Source organism: Trichechus manatus, unplaced genomic scaffold (genome assembly GCF_000243295.1).
Source record: "Trichechus manatus latirostris isolate Lorelei unplaced genomic scaffold, TriManLat1.0 scaffold00092, whole genome shotgun sequence".
Classification (NCBI taxonomy): domain Eukaryota; kingdom Metazoa; phylum Chordata; class Mammalia; order Sirenia; family Trichechidae; genus Trichechus; species Trichechus manatus.
In genome coordinates, this window is record NW_004444028.1 from 10,972,141 (window position 1) to 10,990,588 (window position 18,448).

General features: G+C 43.4%; 1 protein-coding gene across 1 annotated transcript in view; it reads right to left on the reverse strand.

Annotated features, from left to right (window-relative positions):
- The window catches only part of USP13 (ubiquitin specific peptidase 13), a 103,589-nt gene that overhangs the window by 31,800 nt on the left and 53,341 nt on the right, over window positions 1–18,448 (reverse strand). Inside the window, exons 11-13 of the mRNA XM_023736841.1 lie at window positions 5,960–6,085; window positions 4,502–4,655; window positions 1,405–1,579 (exon numbers count right to left, since the gene is read on the reverse strand). Of these exons, the coding sequence (XP_023592609.1) occupies window positions 1,405–1,579; window positions 4,502–4,655; window positions 5,960–6,085 (455 nt within the window). The remainder of the gene's footprint in view (window positions 1–1,404; window positions 1,580–4,501; window positions 4,656–5,959; window positions 6,086–18,448) is intronic.

Here is an 18,448-nt window from a genome sequence, read left to right on the forward strand (position 1 = left end):
CACACACACACACAGACACACAGACACACACACTCACACACAGACACACAGACACACAGACACACACACAGACACACACACAGACACACAGACACACAGACACACACACAGACACACACACACACACACAGACACACACACACACAGACAGACACACACACACACACACAGACACACACACACACAGACACACAGACACACAGACACACACACAGACAGACAGACACACAGACACACACACAGACACACAGACATACACACACACTCACACACACACCCCCCCCCAGCACTCCCAGGATGAAAACGTAACCAACAACAGACAACCGATAAACTGAAAAAACTGTTATTAATCCACATTTGGACATGAAGAAGATTTTTCTTATTATTGTTTTAAGAAAATATGCTTTTTTTTGTTAACTTTGGAAACAAGTTGATTTTGTTTTCCCACTTTTAACATATGAAGTCTGCAATCTGGAAACAAAGAGGAATCCTGCAGGATGGGTTCCGCAGAGAATAAGTGATTTAGGTTTGACTGATACTTGAGATTGGATACAAAGCTCGGGGGGGCTCCTTCATTCTCACCCCCTGTGTAGCAACTGAGAGCTCAATCTTAGCCTAGAAGAAAAACGTTCAAAGAATAGCTGAAAGTAGCAAAATTTCCAGAGTCAAACTTTCAGATCTTGCCTCATTTTATGCCACCATAAGCACTCTTTTTCCAAATAAGTGCAGCTATATGAACTGTTTTGGCAAGGCCTTGCCATTATCCAATAAATTAAGGTGCCAAAAACATTTTAATGCACCTGATATCTAGCCTCGCAGTGTGGAAATAAGACATCTCCTGACTAAATCCTCAGCAGCTTATCTGAACAATGCTCAGAAGCCCTTGTGTCCATGTGGAGAACCCTCTAGAACCCTGGTCTCCAAGTAGGAACACAGTCAACCAGGGTCTAAACCAAATCTTCAATTTAAATATAATAGAATCAGTATCTCACAACAGAGTTTAAACAATGAAGCCTGTCATAAGTATTTTTGTAATTTCTCCATTAATATTATTCTTGCCATTTTGGGGGGTGTTTCTTGGCTGCACTCTCTTGGCAAAAAAAAAAAGATAAATTCCTAATAGAAGATGAACTACCACTTTGCATTAAAAAAAAAAAAAAGAAAGGCATTCCCTCCCCACCACGTAACAGATGACAAGCCTCGCGGTGTTACTGGACAGGCCTCACACTGGTGAGGCGTGTGACAAGTAGGGCTGCGCTGAGTCACAATTTCAACCTACCATACACAAGCAAGCACTGCAGACACACAGAATGCCCCAGTCCCATCTCTCAAGCTCCCCTCTCCCTCCCCGTTAATGCCGCATAAGCACACGCACTAGTCACACGCACACTTACGCACACTTACTTCACACCCGCAGACTTTGCTTGGAGGGCACTGCTCCAGAAATCATCCACATTTTCTGGTTCCGAAAAGGCCTGAAGGCAGGCACTAAATGGTATCTTGGCTCGAACCAACTCGGGCAGTGGTCTTTTGTTTGCTTCTGCTTCCCTTCTCATTAATTCATAGGCGATCAGTTCATCTGAGCAAAAGAGCAAACAAACAAGTCCACAGCAGCTCTTATCTTCTTGAACAGAAAATATCCTCTTTGGACAATTTCCCTGAGGGCTTTCCGGCTGGGTCAGGGTTGCTCGAGTTGCCCTCACAGATCCACACAAGCCTGTGAAAGGCTGTTCTTGGGGCTGTCTCTCCAGGAGCACTGACAGGCTGCGTCTAGCCATTCACGGGTTCTTGCCTGTTCCCCTTTAAGTCTGACAGGTGGGGACTGTGAGCTCGGGCCCAGGTAAGCGGTTCAGACCACGCGTGTGACCTAATGGGCTTGATCACTTATTCCCAGGCCCTTCACTGCCTTGCTGAAAAAGCTGAGGCTCAAGGTCAAAATAATCAGTAACAAAGCTGGACTTCAAACCCTGGCCAGCACTCCTTCCCTCCTTCCATTATCCCAGAAAGGAGGCCAGAAAGTTATGCTAAATTGTGTCAAGAGATCAAATTTTGCCAATAATCAGATATATTAAAGTAAAAAAGTAACAAAAACATTCCGATTAACTTTAAGCTGTTCCAAAATTAAATGACAAAGGGAAAAAAAGATAAAAACAGAAAGAACTACCTCTAAGCTCCTAAGATAGACCAGACACAGCGTTCCCTATTTTCCCGTTCAGTTCTACCAGCTACTATCACCAGAGGTCACAGAAAAGGCAGGGACCAAGGAGGAGGGACAACTGTGGTGACTGCATATCTGCCATTCCGCAATCCGTGATCCTAAACGCACTGCCAGACAACTCCTCGTGGACACTACCCAACCCCTCATATATCGGAGCAGCAACCTGAAAGGCCGCTCTACACTATTCCCGCTGGAGCAAACAGTTACATGCTCAGCTGCTAACCGAAAGGCTGGAGGCTTTGAGTCCACCCAGAGGTAACTCAGAAGAAAGGCCTATCTGCTTCTGAAAAGTCCGCCACTGAAAACTCTCTGGACTGCAGCTCTACTCTGACACATGTGGGGTCGCCGTGAGTTGGTGTCGACTCACTGGTTTTACACTCTCCCTACCGAAACGATTAAATTCTCAGAGAAAGACAAGCGAGCGCACCATGAACCGCTCAGAGTCACAGATGTGCTCCTGGAAACTACTCTGTAAGTCAAATGTTTACATAGATTTTGGACTTTTATGAGAATGCCTTTTGGGTTACAAAAAACTCACTCCCAAATGATCAGTTTTTATGTACATATGTGTGCATATGTGTTTTCTTTAAAACACTTGAATATGCTTTTTTAAATATATATAACAAAATTTGAAAAATATATATAACAAAACATTCGCCATCGCAACCATTTTTACACGCTCAATCCAGAGACATTAATTACATTCGTCATGGTGTGCAACAATCACCGCTATCCATTTCCAAATCATCATCATCTTAACAGAAATTCAATGCCCCTTAAGCGTGACCTCCCTATCGCCCCCTCCCACCTGCCCTGGTAACCACTCATAAACTTTGGTCTCTAGTATTTGCCTATTCTGGATATTTCATATAAGTGGGATCATACAATATTTGTCCTTTTATGTCTGACGTATCTGAATGTGCTTTTAAAATTCATTCCCCAGTCCACAATCAGTCTATGGTGTACTTATATCTAGGAAGCTACCATCAGCCATTCCCAGCAGTCAATTCCCAGAAACTAAATTATAAATCTCCTTCCTGAAAAAATAATTACCGCTCATAAAATATAAACAGTGGGTTACAGAAGATCGTAGAATTGAGCAGAACATGTAAGTCAGTATCCCTGAGGTCGGCAAGAAAAGGCAATTAAGCCTAGTTCTCAAAAACAAACAACCACAGACTCAGCCCTCATTTCTATCTTGTATAATAGATAAAGAACAAAAAACCGGTCAAAAGCTCCATGAGCTTGTAGAAATAAAAATCATTTCATCTTTACCAATTGCTGTCGAGTCAATTCCAACTCATGGCGACTCCATGTGTGTGTGTAGAACTGTGCTCCAACAGGTTTTCAATGGCTGATTTTTTTGGAAGTAGATCACCAGGGCTTTCTTCCAAGGTGCCTCTGGGTGGGCTCAAACCTCCAACCTTTCACTTCGCAGCCAAGGGTGTTAACCGTTTGCACCACCCAGGGACTACCATGTCATCTTAAAATCATCATAATTATCACTTTCCAATTAGCACAATAAATTGACAAAAAAAGCCAGAAAAGAGCTAAAAAGGCCACCCAGAAAGCTGTCAAGCTTTACAAAAATGACCAGTTCTTAGGGGACAAACAATCCAGCGCTGTCACCTTTTTCTGCTTCTAGGATGTTAATTCCAAGAAATACCAGGCATCTATTCTGCCTGAGAAGACCCAGACTAGACTGGATGCAGAAGGAACCTTCCCCAAGAACCCAGCATGGTGGGGCATCTCTGCCTTCTCCCTTCCAAACTCCAGAGACCCTTCTGTGGGGCCTTGCTCCTACAAAGAGCCCTGCACAATTATGCCCCAGGAGAAGCATCTTAAATACTCAGATGCCAAAGATGACCCCTGAGCAAAGACCTCTGCTCGAATGTCCAACATTAATACATGCAATTCTGATCATTTCCCTCGGACTTCATAGCATGACCTATGAGTGAAGTTGTTAAAGAATCTTTATGTATATTACTACAAATAATTTGCCCCCAAATTAAGCTGACTCCAAACCAACCAGCTGACCAAATTTATGGGCACTGAAGTAGGCTCCGTCCATAATCCCTGCACAAAACCTGGGATGCATTCAATCCTTCTCAAAAGAAGGTCACACTGGGACTGAAGAAAAGATGAAAAGATGCATCGTGCAAACCAGATACCACGCAGGCTGTGTCTACTCCTGATACAACTTTTCAGTGACTAAACCGGTTCTCTCTGGCTCGAGGGCCTTCACATACCCAGAAGCACGCTGTTCCATTGTGGAACTTTTACCTTTGTTGGTGGCCGCCTCCATGGCCACAGGCAACTGCATCAGGTAGTCCACTCTCTCCGTGTAGCGGACTTTCCGGGTCTGACAGCACTGAATACGTTCTTCCACCAAAAACCGGAAAACATCACTGGGGTTTTCCGAGCCAATGCGGTTCCTCTAAAGGGTGGATTATATCAGGTTAGTAGGTTTATGATTAAGCCATGAATAAAAATCCACATAAAATCAAATATAAATCAAGTGCACAGGTCTGGCATCACTGAAAATTTCCTCTGGCCAAGTCAGTTCATCAGAATATTTTAATAGCAAACCACTGGAATGTTTATCAAGTCCCAAAATAGGGAAGTGCTAAAATCAACTAAGGAGCCCTGGGGGTGCAGCGGTTAAGAGCTCGGCTACTAACCAAAAGGCCAGCAGTTTGAATCCACCAGGCGCTCCTTGGAAACCCCATGGGGCAGTTCTCCTGTGTCCTAGAGGGTCGCCGTGAGTCAGAATCGACTCGATGGCAACAGGTTTGGTTTCGTTGTTTTTTTAACAAACTATAGTTCATCGTGTGAATTGGTTATTGTGCAGCCACCACAAATCAAGGGAGGAGGACTGATGGGAATGGAATGGGAAGAACTGAGCAAGAAGAGGAGTCAAACGAAAAAGAGAAAGGGGAAAAAATACAGGACTGTTCTGGAAAATTAAGGCAAACGTGATATGATTATACAAATGCACTCACTTAATTACATACAAATAAAAAAGAAATCATGCCACATTAGCATCTGTAATGATGTGGGAAAATGTTCACAACAGGTTAAGTGGAAAACACTGCTTACAAAACAGCCTGTACAGAATACATACACTTGGAAAATCATTGGAGGGTGAGACACCAAAATGTCGACCCTGGTTGTTTTCAGGGGCTGGTATGATGGGAGATTTTTATTTTCTCCTTTGTGCTTTTCCATGTTTTCCACAAAGAACATGTGTCACTTCTATCATCAGAAAAAAAGTTCATTTTTTTGTTTAATTAGAAAAAAAAAAAGTGAGCCTTTACTTAGGAATCCTCAGTGGCTTTTAAAAACCTTAGCATTTAACGTGATTTGACTCTGCTTTGAGCAAAGTGTGACTGCCTCTGCGTGGCAGCAGGGGACAGCAAATACCACATAGGACCCTTGAGGAGTTTTGTCATGGAAACAAGAAAACTGACAAACACTCCTATCACACTTGCAAATTAAAAGAACGGACAGATCCACAAATGCCTAGAAAACAAGGTGTGATGAGCAACTGCATCCAGGGAGCTGAGCAGGGAAAGACCTCCCAAAGCAGTCGATTCTGAACCAGCTCTGACAGGGAGAGATTTAGGGAAGAAGCGAGGGGTAGGGAGGCCTTCTGGCCAAGCCACAGTGGACCGCAGTTAGGGGCTGGGCACACCTCCTAAACCCCCTTGAACATTTCAGAAGAAAGGCTCCCACGCTCACCTCTACCAGGTTCACCAGGTGCAAGAAAAACTCCTGGGCGTCTTGCTGCCTGTTCGACGAGAATTCTGGGTGGCTCTTGCTCACAAAGGCCTTAAACATGCGTGGAGAGATCCCATTCTGTTGAGGCTAAAGTATAAAAATAATATCAAGTCACGATAATTAACTTACGGGAGACTTCTAACAGCCCTAAGGGGCAAGCACAGCAAGGGTTACTAGAAACTGCATTTTTCAGGTGAGAAGACTGAAGCCCGAAGACCTAACTCATGATAAGAGCCAACACACACGATGTTAGTATGTACCAGGCACGTCGCTATGAACCCTACATGAGAACAGGATGGTGCTCTTCCTGTTGACCCAAAGCTGAGGATAACAGGTGATAAATACGCTCACTTTTTCAAGAGAGATACTAGAGCCAGCCTCACAGGAATTGCTAAGCAGTGGCCCCAGTGGTCCATCACAGCCCATTTAAGAACAGGCTAGAGACGCATTAGGGAGGAAGTTAGGAGGAGAAGACAGCTGTGCAGCATCTCCCCTCCCCTCCCCTCCCCATGAGGGCACATAAGAGAAGCCCCTTAGAGACTGGGGAGTCCATCTGATAATGGTGAGATGCATGTTACCTGACTTAATACAATAACCCTATGAAGTAGGTACCACTGTTTCCCCTGCTTTAGAGCTAAGGAAACCGAGACCGACAGAGAAGTGCCAGGTGGGTCTTTCAGCTCAAGTAGTCTTAACAACCAGATTATAACGCAACTGAGAAACAGCAGAATCACAACAGCACTGAGGTTCTGCTCGACTCCAGTTCCAAGCTCTTTACAGCAAAAACAGAGAAGTGTCTCGGGGCAACAAACCTTACCTTGTCAATCAAGCAAAGAAACTAAATCATGTCCCCTCTCTAAATGTGTCCGTTGCCCACCACTTCTCAAAGCCGCCACTTTCTCAGCTTCCAGGCCACCTGCCCTTGTCTGAAGTCCCAAGAAATCGTCATCTGGGCCATGGTTTGGCACACAGCACAAGCTGCCTTCTACTATTCTGTAACTCTCAGCCTGTTTCTGGCCCATCTCTGCTCCCTCACGGTACTCCTGAGCAAGCAGGGGCCATGTCTCACACCCTTTGAGTTCTCCCGGGCATCCAGGTCAATGTCTACAGTCCAGAGACCGTGGCCAGTTTACACAATTGCACGGTCAGATGCAACGGGTGACGTGAAACCTCCTTGTGGCCACTCTCGCCAAAACACGTTACAAGCCATGTTTTCTTTTAAAAAAAGGTCAATTTTCCTGTCTTGATGAAAACATACCCTGGTGTAAGTCATCCAGCATCCACTAATCACCTACTTCATGCAGAGCACTGTGGGGAAGTCTGCTCTCCAAGAGCTTACAGTAACAGGGGAGATAAGAGACACACACACATATCTATAACAAATGTTGAGGGGCACTGCAGAAAAGCCAAACAGTGCTGGAAGCCCTTAGGACAACTGCCCAAGGTGGCAGCAGTCAGGCATCGGAGGGCTTGAGACCTGTCCATGGAAGACCAGCTTACACACACGGCTTCAGATGTGCTCCCAGTGCTGGGTGCAGACTGAGTCATACCTGACTTGATTTTACTACCTGTATATAACCAAAAAAAAAAAACAAACCCACTGCCTTCAAGCAGAACTGCCCCATAGGGTTTCCAAGGCCATAAATCTTTACGGAAGCCAACTGCCACATCTTTCCCCCATGGAGTGGTTGGTGGGTTTGAACCACTGACCTTCTGGTCAGCAGCTGAGTGCTTTAACAGCTGGGCCACCAGGGCTCCTAACTACCTGTATATACACCTTCTGAAAACTATGTAAAAGCTGTAACTTTCTTCATTCACATTGCTGATATATATGTACATAGCAACAGTCAACACAAGTGTACACTAATATGCCTTCTCTTTGCCTAAGAGTTAACATTTATTCATTCACAGAACAGATATTTACTGAGTGCAGTGAAATGTCAGACACTATTCTGGGTACTTGGATGGATATTCACTAGGTACCAGGCACAGTTCTTAACATGCTACATGTGTATCCTGCTTATCACACAAACCCACGAGGTGATTATGATGATGATTTCCTCCACTTGAGTGGTGGGAAACTGAGGAACAGAGGTGTTAGTAACTGGTCCAGGATCACACAGCGACACAAGTCTCTCACTCTCTGTAATGTCCTAATGCTGCTTCTGGAACACATGTAGCTAGAGCTCATCTCTGATGTCCCTGAGTCCGTCCTACCAGCTGCTGAAGAAAGAAGACAGTACATCTTGGACTCTGGGTAAGCTCTCTCCAAACCCACACACATCTGAGGCAATTATCAGCAGCCACTCTCAACAGTATGAAGGCACCACTTGGAACAAATCTTTTCACATTTGTACGTTTGTTTCCACGCTCACACAGGCACGTGTTCACCACCTGCTCACGGTGTTATATCTTACAAACTGTGATTCAAGCTTGGTGGCTGCAGTCCCCAGCACAGACCACAGAAAGCAGCTGCTTTGGGAAGTTCAACAAACCAGGAAATTTCTGAATTGTTGGTTGCTGCTCTGCGCCACCATCTGCCTCTTACAACTGGGAGAAGTTTCAATGGAGCCCATGGTGACAAGCCCTGGAAGCTCAGCCCCACGCTCTGACTACCGCCCAGTCTCACTTCTCCTCCTATGTTGCTTCCCCTTCTGGGCCCATTTCATCTCTTGGTTTTCCCTCAACTGACCCTCCTTAATCCTTCGTTCAACAGTCAAGCTAACGCTTGAGAGCTGTTTATCATTTAGAAGTTACTCACAAAAGCTTCCTAAGCAGGGAGAGGCTACCCTCTCCCTCTCCACCTCCTGCTGCAGGCCGGCTCCTGGTTTCATAGCTGAGTCTGCGAATTTCAGCTCAGACTCAGCTCCCCACAGCACTGTCTAGATTATCAGCTGGCCCTGTCTACCCCACACCCATCCTATCTGATCTCAGAGGGGTCTCACTGACTCTTATTAACTCTCATAGCTCAAGTATTACTGTTTCTATGGATAACAGAAAGTCAGGCTCTTAAAAAGTTGAGCCTGACTCTAATCAAGCCTCCAGATTTATCAGTTTCTGAAAGACACAAGTTAAACAATATCTCAAGGAAGCAATCTGTAGGGCAAGTGATCCAGCTTCTTCAATAAATCAATGGCTGGTAAAAAAGAAAAGGAGAGGGACTTAAAAAAGACACCTTTGATACTGCAGGGAAAGTTTGAATATGGATAGATATTAGATGACACGAAGAAATGGCTGTTACTTTTTCTGATGTGTTTTTAACACTTTAAACAACTTTTAACGTGATATTTATGTTAAAAGAGAAGAGCAGTTATTAATAGTTGGAGATGCAATCTATTTACAGGTGAAAAGGCAATGGAATTGGTGTTCAAACACTCCAGAGAAGGCAAGGAAAGGAAAGTGTAGGGAAGGAAAGTGTAGAGTTTAGGGGGAATTGATGAAACAAGACCAGCAAAATGATGATTGTTGAAGTTTCACAGTACATACAGCTTCTAGTGTACAGCTGCTAGTATAGATATAATTTACACTCTTCTCTCCACTATGTGCAAATTTAAACAACAAAACAAGGTGAGAACCTGAACAGAGCAGTTACTTGAAGAAAGGAAATCAAGAAGTCAAAATAAAAACGGAAGAACTGAGGTCAACTGAAGTCCATTTTCTACTTGGCAGTGGGCGAGCGACATCAGCCAAGGCTCCTTGGGGCCAGCACTGCACAAGAAGACAGGGAGAGGCTGGAATCGAGAAACTCAGACCTGCCTTCAGGGGCACGCGCTCTAGCTAGTGGACCATTCCCAGCATCGTGACAACTAACTTCATAAGAGGGGCCCGCAGAGTCTCCAAAACAGCAACCACTAAGGAACACGTCATATTTAGAGGGTGCTATACTTACTCTCCCATCAGCAACTGCAAAACAGATTAGCTAAAATTAGAGAGAGGACTACGGTGTTCAGAATCTCTTCCGAACGCTTACACACAACTTTCTGTTAGATGGTGCGCCAAGCAGGCTGGCAGACGCCATCCACACATCTTCTCCTGAGCCTAATGTTTTAATTAATAAACAAGATGAAGGCTTTGTGTCACATCAGAACACCTGTACAGAGATTTACAATAAAAAAACACAGGAATAAAAAGCAGACAGACACATCACAGCCTGTCCCTACTGCACAGGTGTATGCGTTTTGTCGATTTAAACTTTGAATCTATTAATGAACATAATCCTTGGACATCTCAAGCTCAGGGGGCAGAGGACATTCCCCAAGCTATTTCTCATATTTCAAAAGGTGAATTAGAGATTTTACATTTGTCAAACATATGAGAATGGAGGTTAACGAAAACAAAGTTTTTACATTTGGAGCTAAAATGACACCACCTCGAAGTAGAACACTGGTTATCCCTCACTGAACAAAAACTGAGACCCGCAACTGTGTGTCAAAGATTACTGGAATGGGAAATCAAGTGAACTGTCACTCCAGAAATGCAGTTTGTGGTTAATGAGAAACTATTTCTTCTGTAAACCTTCATCTAAAGCACAATATAAAAAAATTTTTTAAAAAAAGTTTGGAAGGATGATTGTAACTAAAATTAATTAATTAAAAAAAAGAAATGCAGTTTGTTCAGAGTACAGAAATGTTTAAAACATGATATCCAGAAGGAGAAATAACATGAGTATTTAGCATTAAAATTTTTGGAAGCATTGCATTAGAATGAATAAAGATCAGGCATATACTTTTTGAAGAAGTGCTCTTTCATAGTGAGAAAGCCTTATATATTACAGATGCAATTTAATTTTTAAAATCAATTCAACAATAATGTCACTGAATTGTACACCTAAAAATGGTTAAAATGGCTAATATTTTCTTATATATATTTACCACAATGAAATTTTTTAAAAATCAATTCAACAAATTTAAAAAGAATTGGCAGTGTCCAAAACAAATACTGCAAATCTTTTTAGAGATGAAAATGTTTATTAGTATGCATATATAAAACCTAGATTTCACCTTGATCTGTAACAGATCAATTTACTATCAGGAAGTACATATTCTAGAAATGATCTAAGAACTAAGAAGTTGTTTGCTGTTAGGTGCTGTCGAGTTGGTTCCTACTCACAGCAACCCTGTGTAAACTAGAATGAAAGACTGCCCAGTCCTGCGCCATCCTCACGATTGTTGCTACGTTTGAGCCCGTTGTTACAGCCACTATGTCAATCCATCTGTTGAGGGTCTTCCTCTTTTTCACTGACCTTCTACTTTACCAAGCATCATGTCCTTCTCCAGGGACTGGTCCCTGCTGATAACATGTCGAGAGTACATGAGACAAAGTCTCACCATCCTTCCTTCTAAGGAGCATTCTGGCTGTACTTCTTCCAAGACAGATTTGTTCGTTCTTCTGGCAGTCCATGGTACATTCAATATTCTTTGCCAACACCATAATTCAGAGGCACAATTCTTCTTTGGTCTTCCTTATTCATTGTCCAGCTTTTGCATACATATGAGGTGACTGAAAATATCACAGCTTGGGTCAGGCACACCTTAGTCCTCAAAGTGATATCTTTGCTTTTTAAGACTTTAAAGAAGTCTTTTGCAGACATTTGTCCAATGTAGGATGTCACTGGATTTCGTGACTGCTGCATCCCATGGGCGTTGATTGTGGATCCCAGTAAAATGAAATCCTTGACAACTTCAATATTTTCTCCGTTTATCACGATGTTGCTTATTGGTCCACTTGTGAGGATTTTTGTTTTCTTTGTGTTGAGACGTAATCCATACTGAAGGCTGTGGTCTGTGATCTTCATCAGTAAGTGCTTCAAGTCCTCTTCACTTTCAGCAAGCAAGGTTGTGTCATCTGCATAATGTAGGTTGTTCACCAGTCTTCCTCCAATCCTGATGCTAAACTTCTTCATATAGTCCAGCTTCTCAGATTATTTGTTCAGCGTACAGATTGAATAAATATACTGAAACGATACAACCCTGACGCACACATTGCCTGATTTTAAACCATGCAGCATCCCCTTGTTCTGTTTGAATGACTGCCTCTTGGTCTAAGTACAGGTTCCTCACGAGCACTATTAAGTGTTCTGAAATTCCCATTCTTCACAATGTTATCCATAATTTGTTATGATCCACACAGTCAAATGCCTTTGCAGAGTCAATAAAACACAGGTAAACATCTTTCTGGTATTCTCTGCTTTAAGCCAAGATCCATCTGACATCAGCAATGATATCCCTTGTTCCACATCCTCTTCTGAATCCAGCTTAAATTTCTGGTAGTTCCCTGTCAATGTACTGCTGTAACTATTTTTGAATTATTTGCAGCTAAATTCTACTTGCATGTGATACTACTGATATTGTTAGAAAATTTTTACATTCTGTTGGATCACCTTTCTTTGGAACGGACACAAATATGGACAGAGGTGAGAAACACATGTTCCTAGGCTATCTGGTAATTCTGCAAATTTCAAACGCCCCCCTTGTCATCCACCTACCACCATCCACGTATGAGGCACTGGGAGCCTGACACATATGCTGGATCAACTGTTAGGGAAGCAGCAGAGTGGCCGGAAGCACAGACTCAGGAGCCAGAGTGCCTGGTTTAAATCCCAGCTCTGCAGCTCATTCACTTTGTAACTTTGGGCAAGGCTTCTGTGCATCAGTTTCTACATCAGAGCACATACCTGAAGAGCCGAGCTCTTAGTAAGCACTATGTAATTGGGAGCCCTGGTGGCGCAGTGGTTAAAAGCTCAGCTGCTAACCAAAAGGTCGGCAATTCGAATCCACCAGCCACCCCTTGGAAACCCTATGCGGCAGTTCTACTCCGTCCTATAGGGTGGCTATGAGTCAGAATTGACTCAGCGACAACGGGCTTGGATTTTTTTTTTTTTTTTTTTTTTTGGAATGCTAGTCATTAGTATCTGTGCTGGTGGTGGCACAGTAAAAAGGCATTTCTGCCACATGGCTCGGGCTCACCTCTCATGCTCTCCCCCCTCTGCCACACATTCCTCTTGTAATCTGTCCCCTCACCGCTTCAGCACATCTTCCTTCCTCTGTTGGGTCATCTCAGGCTCAGCTACAAGTCACAAGCCCCAGAGGCCTGGGGCAGGACCCCCTGGTCGTAGGGTACTTGATACCTGAGAGAAGGAAGATGTTTTACAAACTGGTTCCTCGGAAACCAATCAGGGAAAGTCCTGATGCCTCAGAAAGTGATTACCTCCCCTGTCAAGAGGAGTGGAGATTTTCTTTTTACTTACATTTTTCTTTTTTTTTTAATTGTGTTTTAGGCGAAAGTTTACAGCTCAGGTTAGTTTCTCATACAGAAATTTATACACACATTGTTATGCAACCCTAGTTGCTATTCCTATAATGTAACATTCCTCCTTCCACCCCTGACTTCCCACTACCATTCAACCAGCGCCTCTCCTTTTCTGCCTTCTCATCTCACCCCCGGACAGGAGCTGCCCATTTAGTCGTGTGTATCTACTTGAGCTAAGAAGCACACTCTTCATGAGTATCATTTTCTGTCTTATAGTCCAGTCTATTCTTTGTCTGAAGAGTTGGCTTCGGAAATGGTTTTAATTCTGGGTTAACAGAGAGTCCTGGGGCCATGTCTTCTGGGGTTTCTCTAGTCTCAGTTAGACCATTAAGTCTGGTCTTTTTACTAGAATTTGAGTTCTGCACCCCGCTTTTCTCCTGCTCTGTTCAAGGACTCTCCGTTGTGTTTCCTGTCAGGGTAGTCATTGGTGGTAGCCGGGCACCATCTAGTTCTTCTGGTCTCAGGCTGATGGAGTCTCTGGTTTTGTGGCCCCTTTCTGTCTCTTGGGCTACTACTTTCCTTGTGTCTTTGGTGTTCTTCATTCTCCTTTGCTCCAGGTGGGTTGGGACCAACTGATGCATCTTAGACGGCTGCTCACTAGCTTTTAAGACCCCAGCCTCCAGGAGTAGAGATTTTTGCTATGAATTACTTATCTTAGAGTAATGGCTTGAAGCTGACACCTCCAGGGCCAGAAAGAAAATCATACGGTCAATTCAAGCTCTATTTTCAATGTGTTAATAGAAGCTTATTGGTGCTTGGACCAAATGCTCACTCGTTTCCCACCCAGCTGGATGGACCCTCCCCACGACGGCCAAGTACACATTGCACCACTGATGACATTGATCGAGAGTCTTTCTTCAAGACCACTAGATGATGATCCTCAGAGCCAGAAAGGATTTTACAGAACATCTAGGTCAAGGGTCACAAACCCAAATACCCAGAGCACCAGCAAGGCTGTAAATCAGAAAGGAACAGAAGCCCACTGGAAACCGTGCAAAGTCAGAAATAAACAGAAGCCCGCTGGGAACTGTGCATCCCGTGTAAAGAGAGACTGTGGGTCTGCGTAAAGGGAGGGTTGCTACTTGGCTCCTGCCAATCGCTATCATGCGCCTGGCATTGGCAGAGGTTCTGATTGTTTATGAAAAGCTGGAAATCCAGATGTATGTGTCGGCCAAGCAAAACACACCTGCAGGCCAGATACGGCCCAAATGCTGCCAGGTTACATGCCTTGATCTAGACAAAGTAGTGGTTCCCACCAGTAAGCCTCAGACCCCTGGAGATGTACAAAACTATTGCACAATGGTCACTAAATACAATGGGAAAGAGAACCAACGGGCACCAACAGGTATTGCTCACAGACTGAATAAACAACGTGTCTTGCTCATGTAAAAGCTACTTTTTTCTAATGTAGTAATAACAGCAAAATTTTACTCCCAAATGTCACTAAATGGATGATTTTCCATATCACATTTTCTCAAATGAGAAGATTCCAAAAGCACCATGATCATGTAATGTGTACAGGTTTTATTTACATTAGAAAGGGAACCCTCGCATTGGAAATAGTCACAACAATCACCCAGACCAGTGCTGCTATTTGACTGCTCAGGTCAGGGGAGGTTAAGCAGAAATATCCCGAAGAGGCAAATCTACAGAGACAGAAAGTAAATTAGTGGTTGCCAGGGGCTTTGGAAAGGAGTGAATGGGGAGTGATTACTAGCGGGTACAGGGTTTCTTCTGTGGATGATGAAAATGTTCTAGAATTAGGCAGTGGTGATGGTTGCACAATCTTGTAGATGTGCGAAAAACCACTTAATTGTGAACTTTTTAATGGGTGAATATTATAATATGTAAATTATATGTCAATTAAAAAAGAGAAAGTTTAAGTGTCTTGTCCAAGGTCACACAGCTCCTTGTTGGCTGAGCCAGGAGAGGCAGCCAAGCTCCTGAGCCCCAATCCAGTCTCCCTCTCCTCAACAAGAGGGTGGACTCTGCCTCAAGAGAAGAACTACCCAAGAAGTGATACAGCCTGGATAAAAACCCAGGATAAATGCAACCAAAACAAAATTTTGGACCAAGTTTTTTTTTTACAGCTCAAGTTAATTTCTCATTCAAAAATTTATACACATGAGGTGGGGCCAAGATGGCAGGGAAGTCAGATGCTTCCAGTACACCCTCTTACAACAAAGACCCAAAAAAACCAAGTGATTCAATTATATATGGCAATTTGGGAGCCCTGAACATCAAAGGCAGAGTTGAGGAACCGGACAGAGTGGCAGGGGGAGGGAGAGACGGTTCGGAAGCAGCGAGGAGTTGCCAGACCTGATCCAGTGAGAGCCTGAGCCCTTCAGGCCTGATCAGCTCGGGGGTAAGTGGTGAGGCAGGCAAGCAGCCATGTCTGGGAGGTGCTGGAGAGACCCAGCACCAGAGGCTCTACACAGCGACCCAGACCCAGTGAGAAGCAGCCTTCCACGAAAGATAAGTACTTGCGTACGGCTTACCTCATGGATCAAAAACACCCCCCTTAGGGAAAAACCTGTCTCCCATTTACCTCCCTCCTCCCTGCTCTGCACTGGGCCCTGGACCGGCTTTAGCAATTGGCAAGTCCCCTGGGCCAGAAGTAGGATCTGTCACGTGCCCGGAGCCACTCTCCCTGCCTTGGAGAATGAACAAATTAACAAACGGGAAAAAATAAACTGCTGGCTCCCCTAAGCCAGGAACCCAGGGTAGACACAGCTCCTTTGCCTAGGCACAGGCATAAGGGATCCATGGACTTTTAGTGCCTTTCCCCCTGCATAGACTTGAGTGGGCCCATCTCAACAGCATAGGCCCTCATTACCGCAGTGCAACAGGGTATATACAGGAACTCTAACTTCAACTGCTTCAGCTGTGAAGTGGCAGGTTCTTGACATTTAACACTGCTCTGCCCATTAAGCAGGGTCTTCACCTACCCACATCAGGGGCCTGAGGACTGGTGGCCCCACCCACGCAACCTAGCCACCTGTGACAGGGGTCCATAAATAAGAAGTGCCCCCCAGTCCTTACAGCCAACAGCATTAGGTGCTCATAGTCCAGCTGCAAAACCTACCCACCTACATGCTCTAGGGAACAGGGACACGCCTTCCTCCTGGACACTCAGGGGCGGCCGTCAGCCCCCTGCCTTGCTCAGAGTGTGTCCCCCTGCTGCAGCCAGATGCCTGTGCCCACACCAATCACCTATGCCTGTCTAGGGCTGTAAGTGAGAGCCTACACCATACGCTTGGTGGCTATCCACCTGGGCGCCTGAGCCGAATCCATACAGGAGGAGTGGGTGGACTCCTGAGCTCACATACCTAGTAACAGATCTAACCACCCAGTGACAGGACATTAGAGCTTCAAAGTTACCAATAATCAAACTAGCTCATACGAGCAGCCTATTTGGGCATATAAAACCAAAACAAGAACCTAAGACACGTAAGCAAACATAAAATAAATAAATACAATAACTTATCGATGACTCAGAGACAACAGTCAATATCAAATCACATAAAGAGGCAATCCATGACAGCTTCAGCAAGCTCCCAAAATAAAGAATTGAGAAATTTTCCAGAGGAGAAAAATTTCTTGGAATTACTGGAGGCAGAATACAAAAGATTAATATACAGAACTCTTTTAAGAAATTAGGAAGGAAATTAAGCAAAATGCAGAACACACAATAGAGGAAACTAAAAAGATTACAGAAGAGCATAATGACAAATTTAACAGGCTGCAAGAATCCACGGAGAGACAGCAATCAGAAATCCAGAAGAGTAACAATAAAATTTCAGAAATAGACAATTCAGTAGAAAGTCACAGGAGCAGAATTGAGGCAATGGAAGTCAGAATTAGTGAGGTTGAAGATAAAGCACTTGACACCAACTTATTTGAAGAAAAATCAGATAAAAGGACTTTAAAAAATGAAGAAACCCTAACAAGTCTACCAAGAGGAATAACCTACGAGTGATTGGAGTACCAGAACGGGGGGGATAACAGAAAATACAGAGAGAATTTTGAAGATTTGTTGGCAGACAACATCCCTGATATCATGAAAGATGAGAAGATATCTATCCAAGATGCTCATCGAACCCCACATAAGGTAGATCCCAAAAGAAAGTCACCACACATATTATACTCAAACTTGCCAAAACCAAAGATAAAGAGAGAATTTTAAGAGTGGCTACGGATAAACAAAAAGTCATCTACAAAGGAGAGTCAGTAAGAATAAGCTCAGACTACTTAGCAGAAAAACCATGCAGGCAAGACGGCAATGGGATGACATATATAAAGCCTTGAAGGAAAAAAACTGCCAGCCAAGAATTATATATCCAGCAAAACTGTCTCTCAAATACGATGGCAAAATTAGGGCATTTCCAGATAAACAGAAGTTTAGGGAATCTGCAAAAACCAAATCAAAATTATAAGAAATACTAAACAAAGTCCTCTGGTTAGAAAATCAGTAACATCAGATAACAACCCAAGACTAGGACACAGGACAGAGCAACCAGATATCAACCCAGATAGGGAAGTCACAAAAGGAAATCAAAGCTAAAACACTGAAAATAGGGAAACAGATGTCAATACATAAAAGATGACAACATTAAAACAAAAAAGAGGGACTTAAAAAATATAAACATAGATTTTTTATATGGAGAGGAAGTCAAGGCAATATAAAGAAATAAAAGACTGGTATAAACTTAGAAAAATAGGGGTAAATGTTAAGGTAACCACAAAGGACACTAACAATCCTACAAGTCAAAATAAAAACTAGAAAAATATAAAGACTCAGCAAACACAAAATCAACAACAATGAAAAAGATGAAAAGAAAATACACAATGAAAAACGACTCAGCACAGAAAATTAAGTGGAACAAAGGAACTGTAAACAACACACAGAAAAAGACATCAAAATGACAGCACTAAACTCATACCTATCAATAATTACACTGAATGTAAATGGATTAAATGCACTAATAAAGAGACAGAGAGTGGCAGATTGCATAAAAAAACACGATCCGTCTACAAGAGGCACACCTTAGACTTAAAGACACAAACAAACTAAAACTCAAAGGATGGAAAAAAATATATCAAGCAAACAACACTCAAAAAAGAGCAGGAGTGGCAATATTA